This window comes from Sturnus vulgaris, chromosome 2 (genome assembly GCF_052056855.1).
Source record: "Sturnus vulgaris isolate bStuVul1 chromosome 2, bStuVul1.hap1, whole genome shotgun sequence".
NCBI lineage: Eukaryota > Metazoa > Chordata > Aves > Passeriformes > Sturnidae > Sturnus > Sturnus vulgaris.
The window spans coordinates 53,911,988-53,934,947 of NC_142244.1; the positions used below are offsets into that span (position 1 = coordinate 53,911,988).

The window sequence follows — 22,960 nt, forward strand, 5'->3', positions numbered from 1 at the left end:
TTAGTATATCAGAAATTTTTCATATATGATCCACAGGGCTCAATGTCTTAAAACAACAGAACGCAGAATTTTCACAGTTTATTTCCCTCTCCAAATATTTTCAGACTTTTTTTAAACAGCAGATGTTTAACATGCACACTTCAAGGCAAATTTGCAGTTTGAACATCTTAATTTAAATTGAGTTGCCATGAAAGAATTATAACAATATATAGTAGCTGATGATGTTCCTCCTGGATTATATTTGACAAGAACCTTCTAATAAGACTTCCTATTTTCTTCTATCTTTTCTTAGATAAATTGTACATATCACTGCAATAATATTTGAGGGTTATTTTTAATTATGTTAATTTGTTTTCTTTCTTTTGTTTTACTCTGAACAGGAGATAAAAATAGAATTTTGAAATAAGTCTTGTTTAAGGGGTAAGAGTGCCTAAATACCACCCTCTTCAAATAATCCCAATTTGTAATCAAGCTTCTTTTTTTTTTTTGACAGTGAGCTTGCTTGTACTACAAGCAGTACAAACATTGTAAGTAGGGAATCCTAGTGGTCACCCCTAACATGTAAGACTATCAAAGTCAAAGCTTAAAAAATAAGAAAAGCCTGATCTGATTTGTGTTACAAGAAGAAATAAAGAAAACATTGAAAGACTTTTCTATAATAGTTTCTCTCATTAACGTAAATACATATCCCTATAATTCCATTTTCATATTTGCAACACAATAGCTTTTTGTCAGTAAAAAGAAAGGAACACAGGATATTTTTATTTCAAGTATCAGTAAAATCTTAAAATGAAGTGGTCTAAGAAGCAGCATTCATGAGAAAATCCCAGGACACAGAAGCTTTGACTCAGTAACAATTTTGAAGAACATCTTTAACTCAGCTGGAAACAAAAATACTGTCTATCAGCATCTTACCACATTTTGAGGCTTATTCTGTCTCTCCCCTCTCTCCCCTAGGAATAGGCGGGGGTTTTGTTTGGTTTTGTGATGTTCCACTGAGGCAATGAAGGAGTAGGAAGAGAAACTGGGAGGGGAAAATACAGGAGCTAACTATGGAGAAGTTACTGTGTAAAATGTGATCAGCTGTGCAGAATTTGAAAAGGGTGAAAGAGAAGAAAGATGCAAAGGACACTTTGTGATCCAGCCAGGAATGGACAATTAAGAACCCCTGACAAATCACATTTGAGGGGCTGGGTACAACACAAGTAACACTGGGGCTGCAGGTGGAGAACAAGCGGATGACCACAAATAGAGAATTTGAGAAGATTACATGAGGGGAAGCCCACCAGTACCAGCTGTAAGAACAGTGGTGACCTGGCAAAGGAAGAGCCGTAGTGTAACACTGGTCTTTTGGTTTCCAAGTCAAGAAAGCTGCAAGCATCACATTTTTTACCATTTTATTCCTGTTATTACAGCATTTCTGACTACTTTATGTGTTGTTTTAAATCTTCTGGGTTGCTACAGATATTGTTGTGCAAGTTACCTTTATCAATCACATGGTGCTAGAAAATAGTCTCCTTTCATCATGGAGCTAATTTCTAATTTCCATTGTTCCAAACTTGTCATATTGCGACATGTACATTGGCATTATGAGAAGAAAGGGTACTAAAGACAGAGTTTCAGCAGAGGGACAGATGTAATTTGCTTTTTCAGTCCAAAGATGTCCATTGGCTGAAAACCAAATGCCAGGATTGCATTCTGTTTCAGGCCTTAGATTTAATAATGTAACTTGCCCATCTCTAAATTATTTTCTGTTTTCTACATCTTTCCAAGGCTTTTAGCTCAATGTAACTTGCTTTTCAAATGATCTTTTCTTGGACAGTTCAAATATCAAGCTAATTTCTTTTCCTCACTCCAAAAAGTCATAAAAGATAAAATATTTTAATAATACAAGTATTTATTTTCTTTATTTTTACCAAAGTCCATCTCATACTCCTAGGTTTTGATAATACATTAAAACTTTTTTAACATTTTCACAGAATTCTTTGGCATAAAAGATGCCCAGTAAATTCAATTATGTTGTTTTGTTTTTGTTTTTTTTTTCTTTAATGGTGTTTGCATTCAGACATACATCTTCAATCACTTGACTTTTGTGAGGACTTTGGCCCTCAGGCTTATGATTGCAGGAGAGGTCCTATATGACACCTTTGCATCTTTCTCCAGACACAATACTTTACTGATATCCCAATGTAAACTAAGCAAAGATTTTCTGGCTCTGGTAATTAGTAGCACTATTTAAAATAATTTTTAAAAATAAAATAGCAATTTTAAAATTTTGTACTTCTGATGAAGTGCGTGTCAAGAGATGTACAAAGAAACACCAAATTATTCTGTTCTCTGACTCATATTTATCACATTGCCACATTTAAAAGGTAAGATATTTGGTGCCAGAAACTTTTGTTTCTTCACAACTCACGTGTACAATGTTGCCTACACCACATCATGAGCCCTCCTTTCTACTGCAAAACACATTATTGAGATTACGTTAAGTGCAACATAACAGTTCAACTGAACATTCAGCTCAATGTTACAGTTGAAGCTGCTTGATGTCTCCCATTATGAAATGTTGTTTATCAGTTTCTTATAAATCTTCATAAACACTTTAAATGTGGATTGAAATCTTCCATGTTTAATGTCTGTCAGCAGACTGACTTACCCAACTTAAAAGTCCTCAACTGATTCCCAAAAGATAGAGCTGGTGAGGGGAAAGTGCATTATTTGTCAGGTTAAAGAAAACAGAAGAAAGTAGAATAGGAACTTTCCCCAAACTGATTCCCTAAAATGTCTCACTGATAAAGTTCAGCTTTTCTTTTATTTATACAGATATGCAGAAAAGCAAAGCTATGCTCAAAATACAAACCTCTAGAGGTGTTTTCATGTGATTAAGAGCCCTCAAACCTTACAGAGACACTTTCTGAAGATCCGCCTGCATGATGGAGGATCCATGTCCTCTACAGCTTCTGCTCTCTGGCTGCATGGTTGGGTGTGCCAAGTTGTACAACCACCATCCAGCAGCTCTCATTTGCAACTACCAGGTGAGAGGCAAACCTTTCTTTCCACTTTCCCTTTTCTGATACTCTGGGGCTATGGTGGTTCCAGTGTGGAAAGGTGACCTGGAGTTCACCGTTATGTACTCTTGGTGCTGTCCTGTAAGGACAGCAGAGGAAGGAGGAAACAGCCACACTGAAGCACTGGGGGAGCCAAATAATTATAAGTAAAACACAGTTTGAATTCCCTTACATTCATGAGTCTGATTTAGTTAATATTCGTACAGTACCACTGCATAATGTTTTGTATTTGGAGAAGTTCTTCTTTTCTATTTTTAGTTGAAAAAAAATTTTTATTTTTTCATAGTCTTATTTAAAAGGGATGTTTAAAAATAGTAAAATTTTACTAAATACTAAACAGTAAAGCAATAAATTACTTCTGATCTTTAAAAAGCAAAACAAAACAAAACCAAACTGCAAGAAACCTTCTGGAAAGGGAAGTGAAAATTAATAGATCATTAAGGAACGGAATGGAATCTGTATACTGGTCATTAAAGTTTTGTTTCCATTTATGTATGCACACACGTGTACGTCTACCCAGAAAGTATTTTTAGTTCTTTCCTTGTAGTGTATCTAGTCTCATAATAGTCCAGTTTTAGCTGTTTCCACACATCATTTCTATTTCTGCTCTTCTCTATCACAGACCACGCATTACCACTCAGTTGCTTACAACATGAGGGTAAACAAAAACATGTGAACTAATTGATTCCTTTGGAGAAACTTGGAAGGTAAGGAGGACAGGGAAAAAATATTGGCACAAAATTTCTTGAGCATCAAGCTCCAGTGGCTTCTCATCAGCACTTCTAAACAATTTGAATTATCCTCTGTCCTGTGGTAAGATGAGTCAGCCAAGATGGGGCACTTTCCTTGGGTGAGGGCTTACACTGGGCATAAAGAACACCAGTATTTTGTAATCTTTTGGCATCTTACAGCTTAAGTATCTAACAGCACAGATAATATATTAAGATATATAAACCAACATCTATTCAAGTAAAATCCTTCTAACACCCAATTTAACTGGCCTCAGACAATTATGTTTTCATTTTGCCCCTGTTTATCTGTGAAGTTACAATTTCTAGCTAACCTATGCACTGTTTCATACCCTAAGGATCAGATATTTAAGTCTGAGATTTTAATTAGTGCTCTCTGGCTTTGAAATACCCAGGAGATACATACTACTGTTTCATTTAATTTCATTTTTCCCTCTTCGTTACTGGGTTTGCAGATCAGAGGCAACTTTAAAGAAAATGAGGCCAGCTTCAACTAGACTAGCAAGGATGGCAATCATATTTCGCCTAGTTAGGCTCTTCTAATACACATAATATGTGGCATCTAAAACATTTTCCAAGCAGGAGGCCTGACAGTAATGCTACTTCCAATGATAAATGCATAGCAAGTGTATGTTGCTGTAGGAAGAATGCACTTGAACTGTTAAAAATTATGTTTTGGGCTGAGGATCCTTTTTCCTCTCATTCTTCCTGTTCTCCAAGAAACAGGTGTTTGCTAGTTTACTGAAGTTGTTCTCATTTATGAGGTGCTAACCCTCCCACAAAAATGTGCAATCATTGTCATGAAGAATATGACAAAAAGGAAGTATTAAGATGTCTAGACAGAGCTATACAGAAATATGGGCAGCATGTAAGGACTTTAAATTAAAAGAAGGTAGATTTAGACTAGCTATAAGGAAGACATTTTTTACAATGAGGCTGGTGAAACACTGGAACAGGTTGTCCAGAGAGGTGGTAGATGCTCCATCCCTGGAAACCATCATGGTCAGGTTGGATGGCACTCTGAGCATCCTGATCTAGCTGAAGATGTCCCTGCCCATTGGCAGGAGGGGGATGGACTAGATGAGCTTTGAAGGTTCTTTCCAACCCAAACTATTCTATGATACTAAGATTCCAAAGTTTCATGTCAGCCACACATGACAAACACTGACATCAAACAGACAGTGTTCTCAATACTCCCATGTCCCTAAATTTGTACAGGGTGTGAGTAAAGGTACTTTACTTGTCATTAAAAAGGACATTGTGAACTCAGTGTAGGATCATGAACTATTTCCCAAAGGGATGATAAAGACATGAAAGCAGCTTTAAATAGTTTTGAGAAATATTCATGCAGGTTATTTTAAAAGGAGGAAAAGGATACTTTCCCCTCATATTAATCACCAATTATTTTCTGTTGCCCATCCACCTAACTGCACCATCAGGATTAACAGAAGGAAATTAAGTAATATCAATGACAAAAGATGTGATATCCAAGTCTTTTGGGTGAGTCCAGGAAGTCTATTTCCTATGTGTGTGGGAGGACAGGAAAAGTTCTGGAAAATGTGGTGAAAATCAGCCACTAAAGTTAGGAATACTTGTGGAAGAAGAGGCAACATTAGGAAGTGTTCAGATGAAAGGCAGCTTCTCTTAAGAGACTTTTGGGCCATTTAAACGAGAATTATATTCTAATCTCATTCAGAAAGCATCCATTATGCATTTATAAAGTAAGTATGCTAAGAAATGTTCCCTGTTATCTGTTGAGGAGAGAAACTGCTGAAATCTGAAATCTCTGCCACAGCCAACATACTACCATGATCTAATTAACCATGGACATTCTTTCTCAAATTCTGTCTACAGGTGACCTTTTTCCCCAAAATTTCCATATAAGCAGAAAGCATTTTTCAGAAGTTTGTTCTCTTAGGAAAGCAGGAAAGTTCAGAGCCTTCTTACTGAACTATTCTATTCTATTATTTAGTGAACAACTTCATCACAAAGTTATATTCATTGCTCCATTCCAATATATAAAGAGCATATGAAGAGCTAAAGTGAAAACAGATATAGATATTGCTGTACATCACAAATAACTGGTACATTGCCGTTCATTTGAGAGTTTGGAGAAGGTGTGCCCTTCTTATAATTTCCAATGATAAAGCAAAAACACCCCACAGGTATGTCAATATCCTGGGATAACAACAACATTCCTGTAGTTTAATGGAGACTACTTACTTTAAAAGGAAATCTCACTTACATCCAACCACGGCAATATCACTTGAAATAGTAACATAAACAGAATTGCTGGTAAACATTCCCTGAAGATTTTCCATTACTGACAATATATGCCTCTCTTTTCTTGAGAGCAATCACTGAACTTTCTTATTCAGATTTCCTATTGCAACAAGACCTATCTATTTCCAGCATTGTGGAGGAACTCAGGATTCATTCTTAAGGAATGGTATAAAAGGGACTGAAACTTTTTGTTTACAGTTTCACAGTAACTGTGAGTTTCTCTACAGTCTTTCAGATCCTCTGATTTTGTGTATTAGATCTTGAGAGAATTAGCCTGGTACAGTCTCAGGCTAGAAGCATCTGCCCTTATCTTTAAAAAGAAGAGACATAAAAAATATTTATGAAGAGTCTACTTGATCTTACAAAGAATCCCATTTTGCACTGTACCTATAAACTCCAGTTACTTTTAAACCAAAGAAGGCCTATTGTACCTCTGTACTACCAGCAATTCCTAATATATACAATTGTATCTCCATCAGTAAACGTCTGCCACCCATAACAAGTTCCAAATACCTAATAAGCACTTGGATCAAATTTAGAGTCAGAAATTATTACATTATACAAGTAACAAGAGGAAATACTCAACATCCTATCTCACTGAAGATGCACAGTGTGATGCAAATTATATTAGCGTTCAACACAATAAAAATCCAAGGAATGCACAATGTCAAAAAAGAAAATCTATCCATTAGGTTTACTTCTAATGCAACACAGAAACACAGTATCGAGGAAACTACTATTTTAGCTAGAAAACTTCATCAGCACTTCTGCAATGTGACTTAACCCCTTTGACCTCAGCTAGAACCAAATCTTGGGGCTAAGAAGGCTATGCTTAAGAGAGGACCCAGGAAAAGGATTGAGGTGACAAAAAAAAAGATGTTTTCCACAAATCCTGGGGTCACTTGATGACTGAAAACCTTTTAGCACATTCCTGGAGCCCAGACACAAAGCACTTGATAAGACTTTCATCACCAGAGCTCATGAATAACCATGGTTCACATATAAGGAGTCTGCTGATATATCAACTGATGAATCACATTATGAAACTCTCAGCCCTGACATTAACTGACAAAGGCTTGGCTCCTTCCAAAGCTACTTCACTTTTTAGACCAGTTACCAGACACAAATGCAACACAGTAAGAATTTTATATCTTTTAGCAAGACCACCTGCTACTTCAGTGCCCAAAAAGATCTGAAAATTTAAATGCATACTGCATTTTTCAATCTGATCCAGATTCTGGAAACTCTAGGCAAAAATGACGAGACAAAGAGTAAAATATATATTTAAATGCCACAAGGCAGAAAAGGAATAACAGCACACTATTTGTACTGGGTTTGGACTATTTTATTTTTTCAGTACTTGGGCACAAGTTTCTTCAAATTACCGACAACAGCTTGTTGGACTATCTGTACAATACTAGCTTGTATGGAAATGCTTCTTTGCAATGTCAATGTCCCAGTGAGTTTAAGAACAGTTCATTAACTGCTGTAGTGACATTCTTGTTGCACAAGATGTGATTATACAAGATGTGAAACGTGGTCATTCTTAAGTAATTTACAAGTTATACTTTTCTATATTTTTTCTATTTTTTTCCAATAAAAATTACTTTCAATTTGGCATAGGTTCACAAAGCACTGATAATGAAACTGTCTGACTCACAGAGAAATGAGAACTATATGGGTAGATCATAAAACTCCAGAAAAAATTTAGGAACTTAGGAGAAAAATATTTATTTCACACAGTATGAAGGATATTGTTTAATCAGTTTTAAAAGTAAAAGTAACCACAAATTCTCTTTTCACTCACACGTTCTCTACCAAAAAAACCCAGATAAACAGGCACTGTACTAACTGAAGATCACCATTTACTTAATGTATGTGAAATGTCTAAGTTCACTGACAATAAGAATGAAGTTACTTCTAAACACAAAACTGAAAATACTGGTGTGATTAAGTAATGTAATGTGTGATATGCAATATGCCTAAGGACTTTTGGTTTATGGGTGCAACTCAAGAGAGGGTGAAGTTTCCTGGCTCTGGATTGCCATTTTCAAAGTTTAAGGTTCTTTCACTCTCAAAGTGGTCTGATGGATGCAAAGCAGATTCCCAAGATGGTGGTCCACCTAGGTGACAAAATGACATGTGGTATGGCCATGCCAGTCAATGGGGCCAGCACGAGCACCCACAAAGGTGCTTCATTCCATCATCTGGCAATAGGACACTTACTTAACAATAACAGTGGACACAGCCACTGCAAACTATTCTAGGCAGCAAAGAGCTGAATGGAAGTGCTTTTTCTCCCTGATGCATGTCCTTACTAGACTGTAGACATATGTACCTTCTTGCCTCCTAACTCTTCAGTTTCATCCGTCTTGCATTACTGTGTGCAAAATATCAGGACACTTGTTTTGGAGGTGGAAAATGTGGACCAGTGCCAGAAAGAATCAGATTATTTTCATCTACCAGGAAGTCATTGGTTCTGATACCTCGTATAGCTCTATCCATGTGTAGGGCTTTACGCTATAATTACAGATTCATCCATGGCAAGAATATCAGGTATTTTGGAACCCTGTCAAAAATGTTGGCTGTTCTGTGCTACCTTGCTGTGCACCTACAGTACTTATTATAAAACTACTGTCATGATTACTTTGCCTTTCCTGCAAGTTTTCCTCTCATCTTTTCCTTCATCAAACATCATCCATCCATCCATCCATCTGGCCATCCATCCATTTCAAGGAGATTGTTATATCCCGGGGCAGTGGGGAAGGTGTGGGTGTTGTGGAGGTGGTTGTAGGCTCTTTTTACACCATGCCTCTGACTTCCCTATAAAAAGCTGTTTCCAAATCTAGACCAATTCACCAACCACCAATCACACACTTATCCAAAGAATGCAAGTATTCCAAATTCTAACATGTGTAACTGGTATGAATTTGGTTTGGGTTGGCAGGAACATGTAAGTAGGTGTAGATTTCTTGTAAGGGGTGGGAAAAGGAGATGAAACTTTAAAAAAATGATTAAAAAATAGAGAATGAGTTATAAAAGCTGTATTTTTGTTCCATTTAAACACAAGCTGTTATGTAAGTGTCTGCTGCAGTAGGTCTGGTTTTAAAGAAAGTTAAAGAGGCACACGCTGGCTCTCCTGCAGTACATAAAGTTATTTAACATACCTCAAAGAATTGAAAATATTACAGGCTGATTATTTCTAGTTGTCTCAAATCTGTCTATATTAAGTTAGCAGGCAGAAATTTTTAAAGAACAAAATCATAAAATTATGTTGTCTAAAGAAATTAAACCACTTGGTAATGTAATAGCTTTTAAAAAATAATAATACTTGGGAGGCCCTCAAAAAATGTTTACAGTGTCAAATATTAGCAGGTTTCAATGTTTTTATCAAATTTTCACACACATAAGAAAAAATATCAAAGTGCAACATCAGAGAAATATCAAACCAACAAGAGCCTAAGGAATCTACAAATGGATACAGAAAAAAAGGCCAAACTGGAGACTCAAACTTGCTACAGTATGGATCTTCTCAACAATTACTTTTTACAGACGAATCATCATGCACCAAACAATTAAAGACAGCATTCTTATTAAAGCAAAGCACATTTATATGCTGATTTTAAACTAATGTTCACACCTGGACTCTCATGCCTCACACCACGAGCTGTGCTACAAGGTGGGCAACAAAACTCACCTGCCATCTACAGGCACACACAGTTTTCAGACCACCCACATTTTTGCTTTTTCAACCTCCACAACAGCACCAAGCAGACTTATTGCAACATTGCTTTACCTATCAACAGGAAACCCAGAAATTAAGTTTCCCAAGTTAAAAAATGTCAAGGACTCCAGAGCTGTCTCTAATTTAAAAATCCCTAGGCAGTTTTTGCCTCTAATATTAATGGGTTCTCCTTGAATGCTATCTGGTTCAGGCAATTACATTTTACTATAATTATTTAGATAAAACTAAAGTAAACAAGCTGAGTCATCCTGGCAATAGGCTAACAGTGGGATATCTGGAAAATGTGGCTTTACTAAGAACATCTGCTAACACCACAACACTTACTGAGGTGTGTAAAGTCCCAGTGACGGGTTTTTTTTCTTCTGACAAAGTTTAAATAATTGCAGATTGGAAATGCATGTTGGGTTGGAAATAGCCCATGAAATCATCTTTCATTCTGTGTACCACAGCATTCTTCAGAGATTGGTCAGAGGAGCATTTTGAAGTTTGCACATGGGTTTATTCATAGGCTGATATCCTCCCTGAAAACTCAAAGAGACTATTTTTGTTCAATATGGAAAATCAGATTGACAAAAAAACGGCAGACAAGCTTTACTAATATCAGGGGTTTGCTTCACAGGAAGGAGCAGAGCACTAAGTGCTGTTAGTGTCTTAACAGCTTGCACAAACTCGTTTTTTTCCTGAACAGTGACAAGTCTTACTTGTACATGAGACACTTTGCAACTGACTCAACATCTGCATTCTTCTCTGGGGCAGTCATTTGCATTTCTCAAAAGATTCTGATTAGAAAGGAGGCTTTTCTCCCCAATGTGTTTTATTTTTTGCTGAATATAGAAGCCAAAATTTGAAATAATAGATCTGTCATTACTACACTGTATCATGACCTCAGTTTGTGACGGTTTGTTGTGTTTTGTGGGTTTTTTTTAATCTCCACATCTGGCTAAAACCTTTACTCGAAATCAGTATAATTTTTGCAAATGTGACTACAAGAATATTTCCATTGCTAGGTTTTGGTATAGACATCTTTACTAAGCAATTCTTTTTAGGCTTTCCGTTTTCTGCCAGCTGAACTTTGGACCCTTACCAATATATTTTGGACAGATGCAAACCTAAGACAGCTTTTGGCTTGCTCTTTGGTTGAAATTCCAAACCTCCTCCAACGTCCAAGTCCCGAAACTCTTAAGTCTAATCAACTTCACTGACTAATTCTTTTGAATTTTCAAATTTCTCCCTCTTAATGTAATAAAACATTTAATTATTGGACCAGTTTAGTTTTCTGGTCAACATAAATTAAATCAATATACGATTGCAACATCTAATGCTCTTCCTAAAACAGCTTTTTTTTGGTAACATCATTATTTTTCACAGCACTAAATTAAATAGATCAAACGTTTCCAGTTAGCACTAGTAGTATTTTGTCTGTAATATGCATCTAGGAAGTCTAATGCACCTCATAATATGCTAGAATTTCTCTGGCTGTTAAAAACTATCACAGCTATCTGTCTGCATGTAGCCTGAGCTATGATCCCAGAAGACTCCCACCAGAATCTCAGGAGAGAGATCCCCCCCAAAGTGATTTTTCAAAAGTATCCTCTTTTATTTATGCAGGTTTTTCATTATTAAGTGCTTAAGTATTAATTTTAAAACTCTATTTTTAAAGTCTATTTCAAGCATTTACTTGATCCCAAGGTTAGGCTCCCTGTTGTATATTTCCCATGGTTTCCCAGTTTATATTTTTAAGGAGAAAAGAATATTTCCTATCTTACAGCACTGCAGTATACAGCAACTGCTGTGCAAAAATAAATATATTTCATTTTCCGAAGTTACTTATTCTGCAGACATCGATATGTACTTGCAAAAGAGCATGTACAGTTTAAGACAGAAATAGTTTGCATAAAGTTTCATCAAATTTTTCTCTTTCAGAATTTTTTTTCCTGAACATGGCATCCTCATCAGAAACTGCCTTACTCTGTAAGTTGTTTTCTTTTTTTTGCTAGACAAGCTTAACAGCTCTAATTAGCTGAGAAAAAAAAATATCTTTTCTGTTCCAGAGTAAGAGAAAAGACTAAGCAACTTAAATTTCTTTCTCTTTTAAGTACTCTTCACTCCATTAGGAATAATTAGCAATCTTCTACAAACTTTCCTTGGGCCAGATCCTCCATTTGAAAGAATGAAATCTCATGTTAGCCCTCTTCTTGCTTTAATAAATTTTAAGTCCCTAGAAGATTTTCTTTCAAAGGGAAAAAAAAAAGAAACAAAACCAGGGTTACAATTCCACTAGAACAAAATTTTAAAAAGCTCTGACTGAAGAATAAAAGAAACCAAATCAGAGCTCCATGACCTACCACCTACGGGTGTTCAATTCCATGGCAACATGAGAATTCCTAAAGATTACTCAGCCTTATATTACTTTACACATATTATTAGCATCCAGCTCTCCAGAGCTATGCTCTGAAAAAAGTTTATTCAAAGGTGAATGTTCATAGAAGCAACCTGAGCTGTCAGGTATGGGTTTGGAGGTTTTCAATGGGAAATTTCTGTAGGCTGCATTTTGGAAATAGCAGCAAACCACTCTTGCAGCACACATTGTGTGCTGCTGGTTTTGCAGCTCAGACCAACACAGCCATTATTCAGAAGTCTTCTACACCCTTATAACTGACATATTTGTGTCTGTATACACAGCATCTCAATGAATATGTGTATGACTATATAAATATGAATATCTATCACTGGTGTACTCCACTTTCTGACTTTATCACTTTGAAATATTTTCCAGGTTGTGTTTGATTGTCTCTCAGCTGCTCTGCTGGCGTTCATGTTTGATAAGACTTTAAAAGAAGGCTTTTAATGAGTATTAAGGATGAAGACATTTTCCTCATATGCCTTCAGAACGTTTTTGCTTTCTAAAAGCTAAGTAACTCTGGATTTTGAATAATTATGCTCTTTTCAAAATATTTTGCCAGTGCAAAATTATCTGAAGAGCTCTGGCACTAAAATAAGGGTGCACACACTTACTCAAGACATAACAAAACTCCAGGAATAGGGCCTGTATCTGTAATGGAAAGCAGAAAATTAAAGTGGTCAATTTAGCCAATCAGTCCAATTGTACTGCTGGTGAGCCTCAACTCCACACAGAATCTCTGGGACAACCATGCCACCCAACAAACAGGCAGGTCTCCAGGGCACATCCTAATTTACTTTAGCAGTTGGCACAGTTTGCTCAGGTTCTCAGACTGAATAATGAAGCACTGATGCCACAAGAACTACTCATCTCAAAGTGTCCCATACAAGCTTGTAATGGGACTATGCTGCTCACCCAAAGGATCTCCTGCAACAGAACACCGTTTCAGAAATTGATCAGATTCTTATAGTTTCCAGCATTATAAAGTATCTGCAAACCGTGAAAAGTACAAAGGTACTCATCAAGATTACCAACACGGTGTGCTCCATTTTACTTGGCTAATTAACAAGACAAGAAAAGCACAAAGATAAACATATGGAAAAGGCAATTTCTACATATCTCTGAGATGAAACTTCTCTGTGCTCTTCACCTGACTACTACACAAACTTAGTGGAGGAGGTTATGATATACAGCTATTATCTTCTACTTCTATCCTCACTAGAACTGGAAAAGCAAAAAAAAAGAATCTCTCCTAAAAAGAACTGAAACTAAGCTGCTATTTTGGAAGCCACCATCTTCTGAGGATCAGACTAAACACACAGGCTCAAAAGTGAACCTGTGACCTCAAATGGAATATTATACAAACTGGAATATTATTAAAGACTGCAAAATAAAGCAACTTCAATGGCAAATGAATAGATATGAGACAGTCAAAACAAGAGCTTGGGTCCCAAGATCTACCCTGTTGTGTGTATCAAATTTCTATGTTTATTCCCCAGAACAGAAAATTTATTTAGAAAAGTGGTCATAAACATCGGAATTGCACTTTTTGCATTTGTATATACAACTGAGATGTTCACAGTTTGGGAAAATAGCTCAAAATGTTCTCTAAGAAAAATGTTCTCCTGGACCACCTGATTAATCTAAATATTCAGGAAGTTACAAGAAAAAATCAAAATTAAAGACAAAAATATCAAGCTATTGAAAACCAAGAAATATTCAGTTCTACTCTCTTATTTACTATTTAATAACACTAGCAGTTATGATTAAATTCCCTTGCACATTAGATAATGGTATTGATGATGTTTAATAACAATTTCTCTTTTCTTCAAAATAAGCTGAAGTTTTATAAATTCCCAACAAAAATACCATCTATTACTATGTAAATATTATTGAGGAAATCCTTGATATTTTTAGGCACAAAGTTTTTAGCACTTTTATATCCAAAATCAGCTTTACTGCTGAAAAAGGTTGAAGGAATATGCACACTCAAACCTCATTACGCAAATGAAACTGGAATTTCCACCAGTTTTAGTTTATTGGATAGCATTTCATTCATGCTATTTTTAACAGACATCAGGGGAAGCAAACACTGCAGAAAACATATTGGAGAACATTTGGTTCAATGAGCAGAATGAATTAGCATTAACTGCAGTTTTACTGTTTGGCCAGTTTCAATGGCTGTTTTGTAAGCTGTAAGAGACCACAGTTTTTCCTGGCTATACATACAGGCAACTTCTTCATTGCAAGATGGATGAAAAGTGATAACTGTGCAAACATACATGCATTTCAGTGCATCTGGATTGGAAAGTACATGTCCTCTTCTTGAAAGATCTAACATCCCTTATTCATGTCTATAAATCTGCCAGTTGGGGAGGAGGCAAAGATTTTATGATTTAAGTGGCCAAGATTTCTCTGCTAGAGATGGTTAGGGAGAAAAGTGAGAAGCAATGTCTCAAGTAAGTACACCTGTGAGACACAGTGGAGAATATTGAAAGCAAATTTGCAGACAACAGATAAAGAAGTGGGCTTCTATAATCAAGAACATACCTATAACAAGGACATATATTAAAATAGAAATGCTGCATAGAATAAAACTGAAGTTGCATTTTTCATGTGAGCAGCTCATTTGACTCGAGCGTTACTACAGATTTTATTTAATGAACGCCACATGATATTATATTAACAGCCACCTGACGATCACGCTAACAGCCTGTTCTGAGTATTTAACTGAAGATCAGCATCCTCCTTTCAGGAGTTTAGCACAACAGAAACAAGTGAGTCACTCACACGCTGCCATACAGCCAAGTACTTCCAGGCAGCCAGAGCCAAGCTGGGTGCACAGCCTAGGGAACACAGCTGGGCACAGGTGGTCTCAGTGAGGGGTTAGAATTTTGGGGAAAGCTGTGGAATGTCCCACTACTGGATAAAAGAGAGACCCTGTCAAGGCACTTATTGTGAGGAAGGGAATGAGGACCAGTACTGATGTGCCAAATGGGAGGGAGCTGAGGGTACTGTGAAATTGCCTACAGTACTAAGAGAGGGTGGAGATGAAAAGGGAGGTCCTGGACTAGGAAGATAAAGGAGGCATTGGGTGCAAAGCCGTTGGAAAAACAACTTTCCTTCTTCCCTTTCTGAAACATCCAGCCAGAGCCTGGCCTCTCCTGCCTTTGTTTCTTCCTCGTACACAGAATATCTGTTTCCAAAGCCCAGCAGTTGTTGACATTTGAAAATATCGCACTGCAGTGGAACACTTTATATTTATGCCTCTGTTGAAAGCAAAGTTGTATCTCAAAGTCCCCAGAACCCACCATTACTTTCCAATTGCCAAAGCACGAGTTTTTGACGAGGGCAGAGTAAGTCAGCCAGCATGCTCTCCGCTCCTAAGTCCAGCCAAAAGCTGCTTAACACATCAGTCTCTGTCCTATAAATCAGGGTAGATGAGGACTATAACTGATTTCCCCTTCCTGCCTCTTTTAGGAAGGACAGATTAATGAAGGTTGCAGAAACATGACAGCTATTAAGAGGGATAAACATGATACCCCTGACCTCAGCTGCAGTTACTGGATCAGATATGCATGTGCATGCCTCCATCCACACACGCACGTGTGTGTGGACACCACAGGACTCAGATTTTCCTGGCAAGTTGTCTGCTGCTGGCAAGAGGAAGCAGTAACGCTGCTGGCACAGAGATGCTGAGCTGAGGAATAACACAGGCCAGCAAAGTCAAACTGAAATTAGGTTTCAAAGTTCCAGTCTTAATTTTCCCCTAAAACAGAGTCATTCTCCTCATTGTTTCCATAACAGTAATATGTGCACTTGACAAGCAATCTCCAGTTGTTTTCACATCCAGACATTCTATATTGATTACACTCTGCTTGGAGGCAGAGACACTGGCTTTGGCCAGCTGAGATTGCAGCTTTTGTACATGATGCACCTCAGAACGTGATGAAGTCTACCATTCTCTCTGTGAAACTCTCAAGGTTCCAAAACACTCAGAAAACATTAACAGAACATAAAAAATAATTTAATTAAAAAAAAATTAAGTCCGATACTGCCAGCCTCAAAACTCTCTTATTTTACAGTGCTGAGAAAGAAGTATCTGTATAAGCAAAGGAGATGTTCTGAATTAGGACAAATCTCATGAGTTACTTACATTGCAAAATCCTATTTAGGTGCCTAAATAATAGGTGATCACAAATATTTTTGTGAGAGTGGCCCTTAAACCTTAATCTTTGCCAACACACAGCTAAGGGCTATTGAAAGGCATCCTCTGACCTCTTATTTGAAAACTGAATAACCTACAGTTAAAGAAAACCTGAGATTTCTGGGAGAGTTTCCAAAACTGCAAGCTAACAATGCCTGAAGCCGTCACTGCCGTACTCTACGCTGAAGAATTTTTCTTCTTACAAGCTGCTGTAATGCGTGCTTCATTCATGTAATGCTTTTGTGCTTACATATCCCATAAAAACTTTCTATGAAAATCACCAGTGATTCTTGACAAATAAGGAGTATTTACTTCTTAATTTTATGGTCACTCACATGCATCCTTATGTCCCATCTGCAGCTGTCATGATGGAAGTGTGTGTGGCTATCTTAACTATTGATCATGCCAGATATGGAGATGATTGCTAGGAATTATGATGAGGATGGTGCCTATTGTTTCTGCATTTCATGTAATAAACAGTGTGTTTAGCATGAAAACCATCTGTACATCCAGGCAGGGAAGAAACTGCAATGTCTAGTGAAGAGTGCTTGTTTTTTCTCTTTGACAGATCCCTAATTAACTGACTTTTCTTAGCTGATTGCCAAGGGGAAATGCAATGCCTCTTCCCGAAAGACATAAAACAGAGAAGGGAGATGATATAAAGAAGGAACACACATCCTCATTCAAGGGCAGGTTTGAGCCTCAAGTCAAAGCAAAGCTGACTTAATTGTTCACCCTAAAGAAAAGAAAATTGATGACCCCGCTGATTTTTTCAAAGAAAAATGAATCATCTGTTTCCCATGGTAGAAGTAGATAAGAAATGTAGTAATGGATTTCATTTATAGTAAGAGAATCTGAGGAAGATAGCTGAAAAACAGTAAGAAGAGTTTACCACTGGCACAAGATGTCTTGGAAGGATACAGATTCTTCCTCATCACAGGCTTTAAAGGGGCTTGTTAGACAAGTATGCCAGAAATTATACATGGAATGTTAATCCCACTTAGATGGGGAGACTGATTCATTGACTTCTAGACTGGTTTTTCTAAAATTCTGATTCTATGGCTTTAAATGTACTATCCAAAGGCAAGAGCAAGCCATGGGAGCAGGAGAAACAAAGATGACTACAAATAATGCAAACTGATGAGATTTTAGACTTTTCGTTTCTGATAGGGTGAAATTAATCTCATCCTAAAAGCTTTTTAAGCAACTTTAAAAACAAAATGTAGACAAGAACACCTACATCAGGCATATAGATGCTTTTAGAGAAGCAAACAAGACATTTCATATGAACTGTTCAAAACATCCACTTTCAACTGAGTCAACCAAACATCTACCATCTACTTTGCCAGTAAGTCTAAGTTTGATTTACTGGGAAAGATAACTACTGGGAATGGCTCAGTCCCAGGCAACCACCTACATGCAGCTACCTCGTGTTAGCTGCAATGGATCCCAGAAGAGGCGACTGGCTTCCCAATCCCCAACTTTGCCTCTTGCTCACCTCTAGTATCAAGAGTTCTGAACCCAGACCACAAAACAGTGGCATTCCTCTTCCTTCCTAAGAAGTAATTCCCAAATGCCCAGACTCCTGATTATTTATAGATTTCTTCTCTCTACTTTTCTTTCCCGCTTTCAAATTTTGCTTTTCTTTACTCCTCCCACTGTAACATCTTAACTGTTCTCATTATCTGCCTGAACCTGGAGGATACTGGAGGGATGTGATGACAAACCAGCAGTGTTGCTTCAAGAGGCTTTTCAGGGAAGCAGAGACGGGCTTTACAAGCCCTGCACAGTTGGACAGCAGTTCCTAATAATTGTAATGTTCTTAGATTAACTACGAGGAATGCACAGACACACACTGTGATCACACAAACTTTATTTGCCAAGCAAAACAAGTTAAAAGCTCCTTTTTAAAAAAATATTTTCTCTCCAACTCTTGGTCCTGCTCAGAGAAGGCTGACTAGATGTGTATCAGTAAATCAGTATTATTGGCAAGCAACCTAAACAAATTCTCTGATACCAAACCTCCTGAAAAAGAGAGAGGAAAGTTAATGTACACTTCTCAAAGGAATTAGAGATAGTCTGAAATCTGATTTTCTTCCCTTTCTCCACTCCTGCAGTAAAAACGGTCAATGTTCATTGAATCTTTAGCTGATAGAAAAGCAAACGCTACAACAAATAGCTAAAGGTGTGTTTTCAGCATAGATTTTAAGGATTTATCTTTTTTTTAGATTGATAAAAAATGGTTTAAGCACCAAAGTTTCAGAGAAAGATATTGCTTACTCAAAGAGATGCTGATATGTCAGACAAACAAAGACTAAGCAGAGTCAGGCTAGGTCTGTACTTTGGCACTAGACCTCCAAAAACCAGCTACATACTTCCAAAAGGGATTTAGATAAATCTGTTGTCAGCATTTCTTGCATCTTTGCTGGAAAAACTGCCGCAGGGTTCACTGTGAGGAGAAACTGGGCAGCCACCACTGTCAGCTTTCAGATGAGGAAAACAAGTGAATCCAGACTACACAACTATCCAGGTCTCCTCTACTTAAAGGCAAGGACCTCCCTTATGAGCACAAAGTCTCTTGAAAAACTCCTTTGCTCCTCACCTTTCTAATTCCCATCCTAAAAATGGCTAAAGCTACTTTTTCACCATTAGTACATTTTGCTTTAGAGTCAACCACAGCAATTTCATTACTGCAATGAGCAGATCTGGTGTTCTATCTTGATTTTTTATTCCCGTATTATAAGGTCCTCTAGAGGGACACAGAAGGTGTTCTTGCTTTCTGTCTGTGCATGACACAAATGTCATTCCTGTGTCCAGAAGATATCTCCATTTTCAGAGTCATCCTTCAACTCACATGACATGTCACAACTTGCCACCATCTGCTCCTACACAAGCTAATAGAGTATTTGTCTGGATCTGGGTAAACCAAGAAGCCCTCCAGCTTCACAGGTTAGTCAGAAAAGTGCAATTACACCATTTTGAACTGTGAGAGTATAATTGCATCAAAAAACATGATGAAGTGGTGAAGCTAATGACTGTGAAGTGGTTACTGCAGTAACAAAATCTTCTCTGACTTATTCTTCAGTCAAGTGTTGTTTCAGACTCGATAGTTTGAAAAAATAATAGAGATTTTGATACCAATGGATTATAAAGATACCACGGACTGAGAAAGAATGTAGGAGCAATAAAACTTTTGCTGTGTCTTTTTCTACACAAAAATAAATTGAATGTTGTTAGCAGCTTTGTTTGTTTAAATGCATAAAGCCTATAGTTAGTTTCTTCTTCCTTTTCCTTACAAGTGTGATTCCCCAGTCAGGAATACTCTTTTTAACAATAAATGTATTTGAAAACAAAACATGTATTTTCCTTAGAGGATTACATACATTGATTTCATTGTTGTATTAGTCAGCCTCTGAAAAACAGAGAACTCCCTGAATTTTCTCAGATGACTGTCTGCATTTGCTGATTACATTTACCATATAGAATTGCATCTATTTTTCTTTTTCACATTACCTGTGAATGATTAACTAAATCTCAGTGGTAGCTACTGGGAGCCTGAGAAATTGAATAATTTCATAGCCAAAACACAAAAAACCTTACAAAAAAAGGAATTCCACCAAACATGACTTTTCATATGATATGTGAAATTTAGGCTGAAATCAAGTTTTATGCTTCAGTAGTCAGACAGCTTTATTGTTGCTTTCAATGCTCTTATTTTCAGCATTTTAAATTAAAATATTACTTCAATTTCTGAAATCAATCCAGCTGATACTGCTTTGGTTTAATTAGCATGATATGGAAATCTGCCCTCCACTCTCATTGTAAACATTTAAAAAATACATCTTACCACTTTCATCCAGCAAGAAATCATCCTGGTAACGGAACTTTTCTGGTCCACATGCAATAAAAATGTCATCATCGCCAAAAAAATCCTGAAGGCACATCACCTGCAAGCAAAAAGGAAAGGAAGGCATTGTATGGAATACCTCATCATCAGAATTGTAACAATAAATCCCTCTTTGTCTCAATCTGCATGAAAATTCTTCACTTTTAATTGAATCAACAGGACTTCATATCCAGATACATTTCAAAGCTGTGCTCTGACCATCTGTTACAAGTGAGAAACACTTTTATGGACACTGCAGGGAAAGAGAAGACCAAAAGTCATAACTCAGATTTATTACATGATGCATCTATGGTATGAAGTAAACCCCTTCTGTTTGTGCACAAGGTACCATTCAGTAGTTAGCAGGTAATTAATTTGATTTTCAATTTACATCTCCACTACTTGGTTGCAATGAAACAAGGTTACAGCTTTGTATGCGGAATGAAATGAAGTTATTTCAGTAAAAATCAAACTCACATGGGTGAACTAAGCCTCCTTCACAAAGTCTCCCTCTATGCCAGAGTCAGTGTGAAGTTCTCTTTGAAGGCATCAAGCTGAACAGTCAAGTCAGATGAGCTGGGAATAATTCTTCTAGTAGTAAAATGATAATCTCTTTCTACTCCCATGTATGAACAGTCAGGATTACATTGGTGTGCTTTTATGTCCCTACAGGAGATTTCAGACTTTATTGCAGCCTTTCAGTATCTAAAGGGGGCTTTGAAGAAAATTGGGGACAGACATTTTAGTAGGGCTTGTGGCAATAGGAGAAGGGGTAATGGTTTTAAATTAAAAGAGGGCAGATAAAAGGAAGAAGTATTTTACAATAAGGATAGTGAAACACTGGAATAGGTTGCCCTGAGAGGTGGTAGATGCATCATCCCTGGAAACATTCAAAGTCAAGTTGGACGCAACTCTGAGCAACCTGATTTATTTGAAGATACCCCTGCTCATGGCAGGGATGTTGGAACTAGGTGAGCTTTAAGTCCCTTCCAACCTAAATCATTCAATTCTATGATTTCCTTACAACAGCTTTTAGTTATTTTACAAGGCACTCTTAACAATTCAATCTTTCCAATCATATGGAATCATATTAAACAAAGAATCAGTGACTTTCACCAAAAACTGACTTTGGACTTACTGATACAGCTTTGACAAATTTTAAAAACAAACTAGATGTCTATCTTTGAAAAAACAAAGGCACTTAATAAAGTCTGTTCTCACTTCTCGCTTACAAGAAGATTTTAAAAGAGCAGGTTTGCTTAAATATTTTTATATCAAGTTTTGTAATTAAATAGTGTACTAATTTCACAAATAGAGTTTCAAGTCTAGAGTCAGCAAAGCAACACATAAACAGTTTCTTAAAACTGACAAAACACTTGAGAGCAGTCCAGCTCATCTAAACAAAAACACTAGTGGAAGATTTATCTAATGAGATTTTGACAGATTTTGTCATAAAAAGTACCCCCATCAATCTGAAGTAACTGGTGTCTAGGGGTTATAAAATTCCTATCATCCTTCCCAGAAACATGCCTGAAGGCTTTGACATCCATAACAGCTCTGAGCCTCTATAGCAGAAATGTCATAAGGAAGAAAAATAGCAGTACATGTCGTGACTTGCTTGTAGACTACTATTCATAATTAAAACTATTTTAAAGGTAGAACATTAGCAAATAAAAACCAGGAAACTGAGAGAACAACTAGATTAAATAAATACCAAAAAAAGGACAAAGGTTCTTCCTAAATTATTCTTTCCTTAGGCAATGCATGTACTTTTAAATTCAGAACCCTATTTCTATGACCACTGCCATCTTAACACTACACACTACCTGAACACCAACACCAAAAATGTAAATATTTGATAGAGCTTTTCACCATGTTCCTACTCAGTTTATGTTCTATTAGTGTATAAGCCTCAGCAACCTTTAAATAAACTCATTTACTTCCCATCTTTCTTTTTTGTCCACAAGACATATCCTGCCTATCTTCCCACCCCATACTCCCACCAAACTTCAAACATCTTTTCCCTTCAGTCAAGTTCCTCTGCAATTGCCACCTCTCCCACTGCATGTAGAAAACTACTAAAATGCAGAATAACATTAAAAATCCTGTGATTTCCTTTTTGCTTCTCAAGTTTGACACACTTCTGGGGAGTGATAACTTTTACATTTGTCTTTTTACCAAGCAGAGTATTAGAATCAAACCAGTAATAAGCAACTCTAGGCACAAAGTTGAGCTATTTTGACAACAAACATTAATACAAATTAAATTAATGTTTGAGACAAAAAACAAATTATGGATTTAATAAAACTCAAAAAGGCTTGGCTCTGCTCAGTTAAGAGGGTTTCTTTCAGGCCTAAATAAGACATTGAAATTCAGGTAGCAACATTTAGTCAGGCTCAACTACGCCAATTTTTAAAGCATCTCAGGTTCAATCAGTGCAATTTAAATGCAAATAAGAAAGAAAATAGGATTAACACACAAAAAATAATGTGTGCTTAGATATCTTTGGGTTTCATTAAACTTTACACTTATAATTTAAAGTGTTCTTATGCTTGCCTCTTTTCTCCTTGCCCTCAGTTTCATACTCTTTATGTAAAATTACAGCTTTTCTTGCCTCCTGA

The 22,960-nt window shown here is 36.8% G+C and overlaps 1 protein-coding gene across 3 annotated transcripts in view; it reads right to left on the reverse strand.

Annotated features, from left to right (window-relative positions):
• The window catches only part of DCLK1 (doublecortin like kinase 1), a 224,924-nt gene that overhangs the window by 92,436 nt on the left and 109,528 nt on the right, over positions 1-22,960 (reverse strand). For all 3 annotated transcript variants that reach the window (XM_088159567.1, XM_088159568.1, XM_014868918.2), the window contains exon 4: positions 20,301-20,400. In XM_088159567.1, the coding sequence (XP_088015693.1) occupies positions 20,301-20,400 (100 nt within the window). The remainder of the gene's footprint in view (positions 1-20,300; positions 20,401-22,960) is intronic.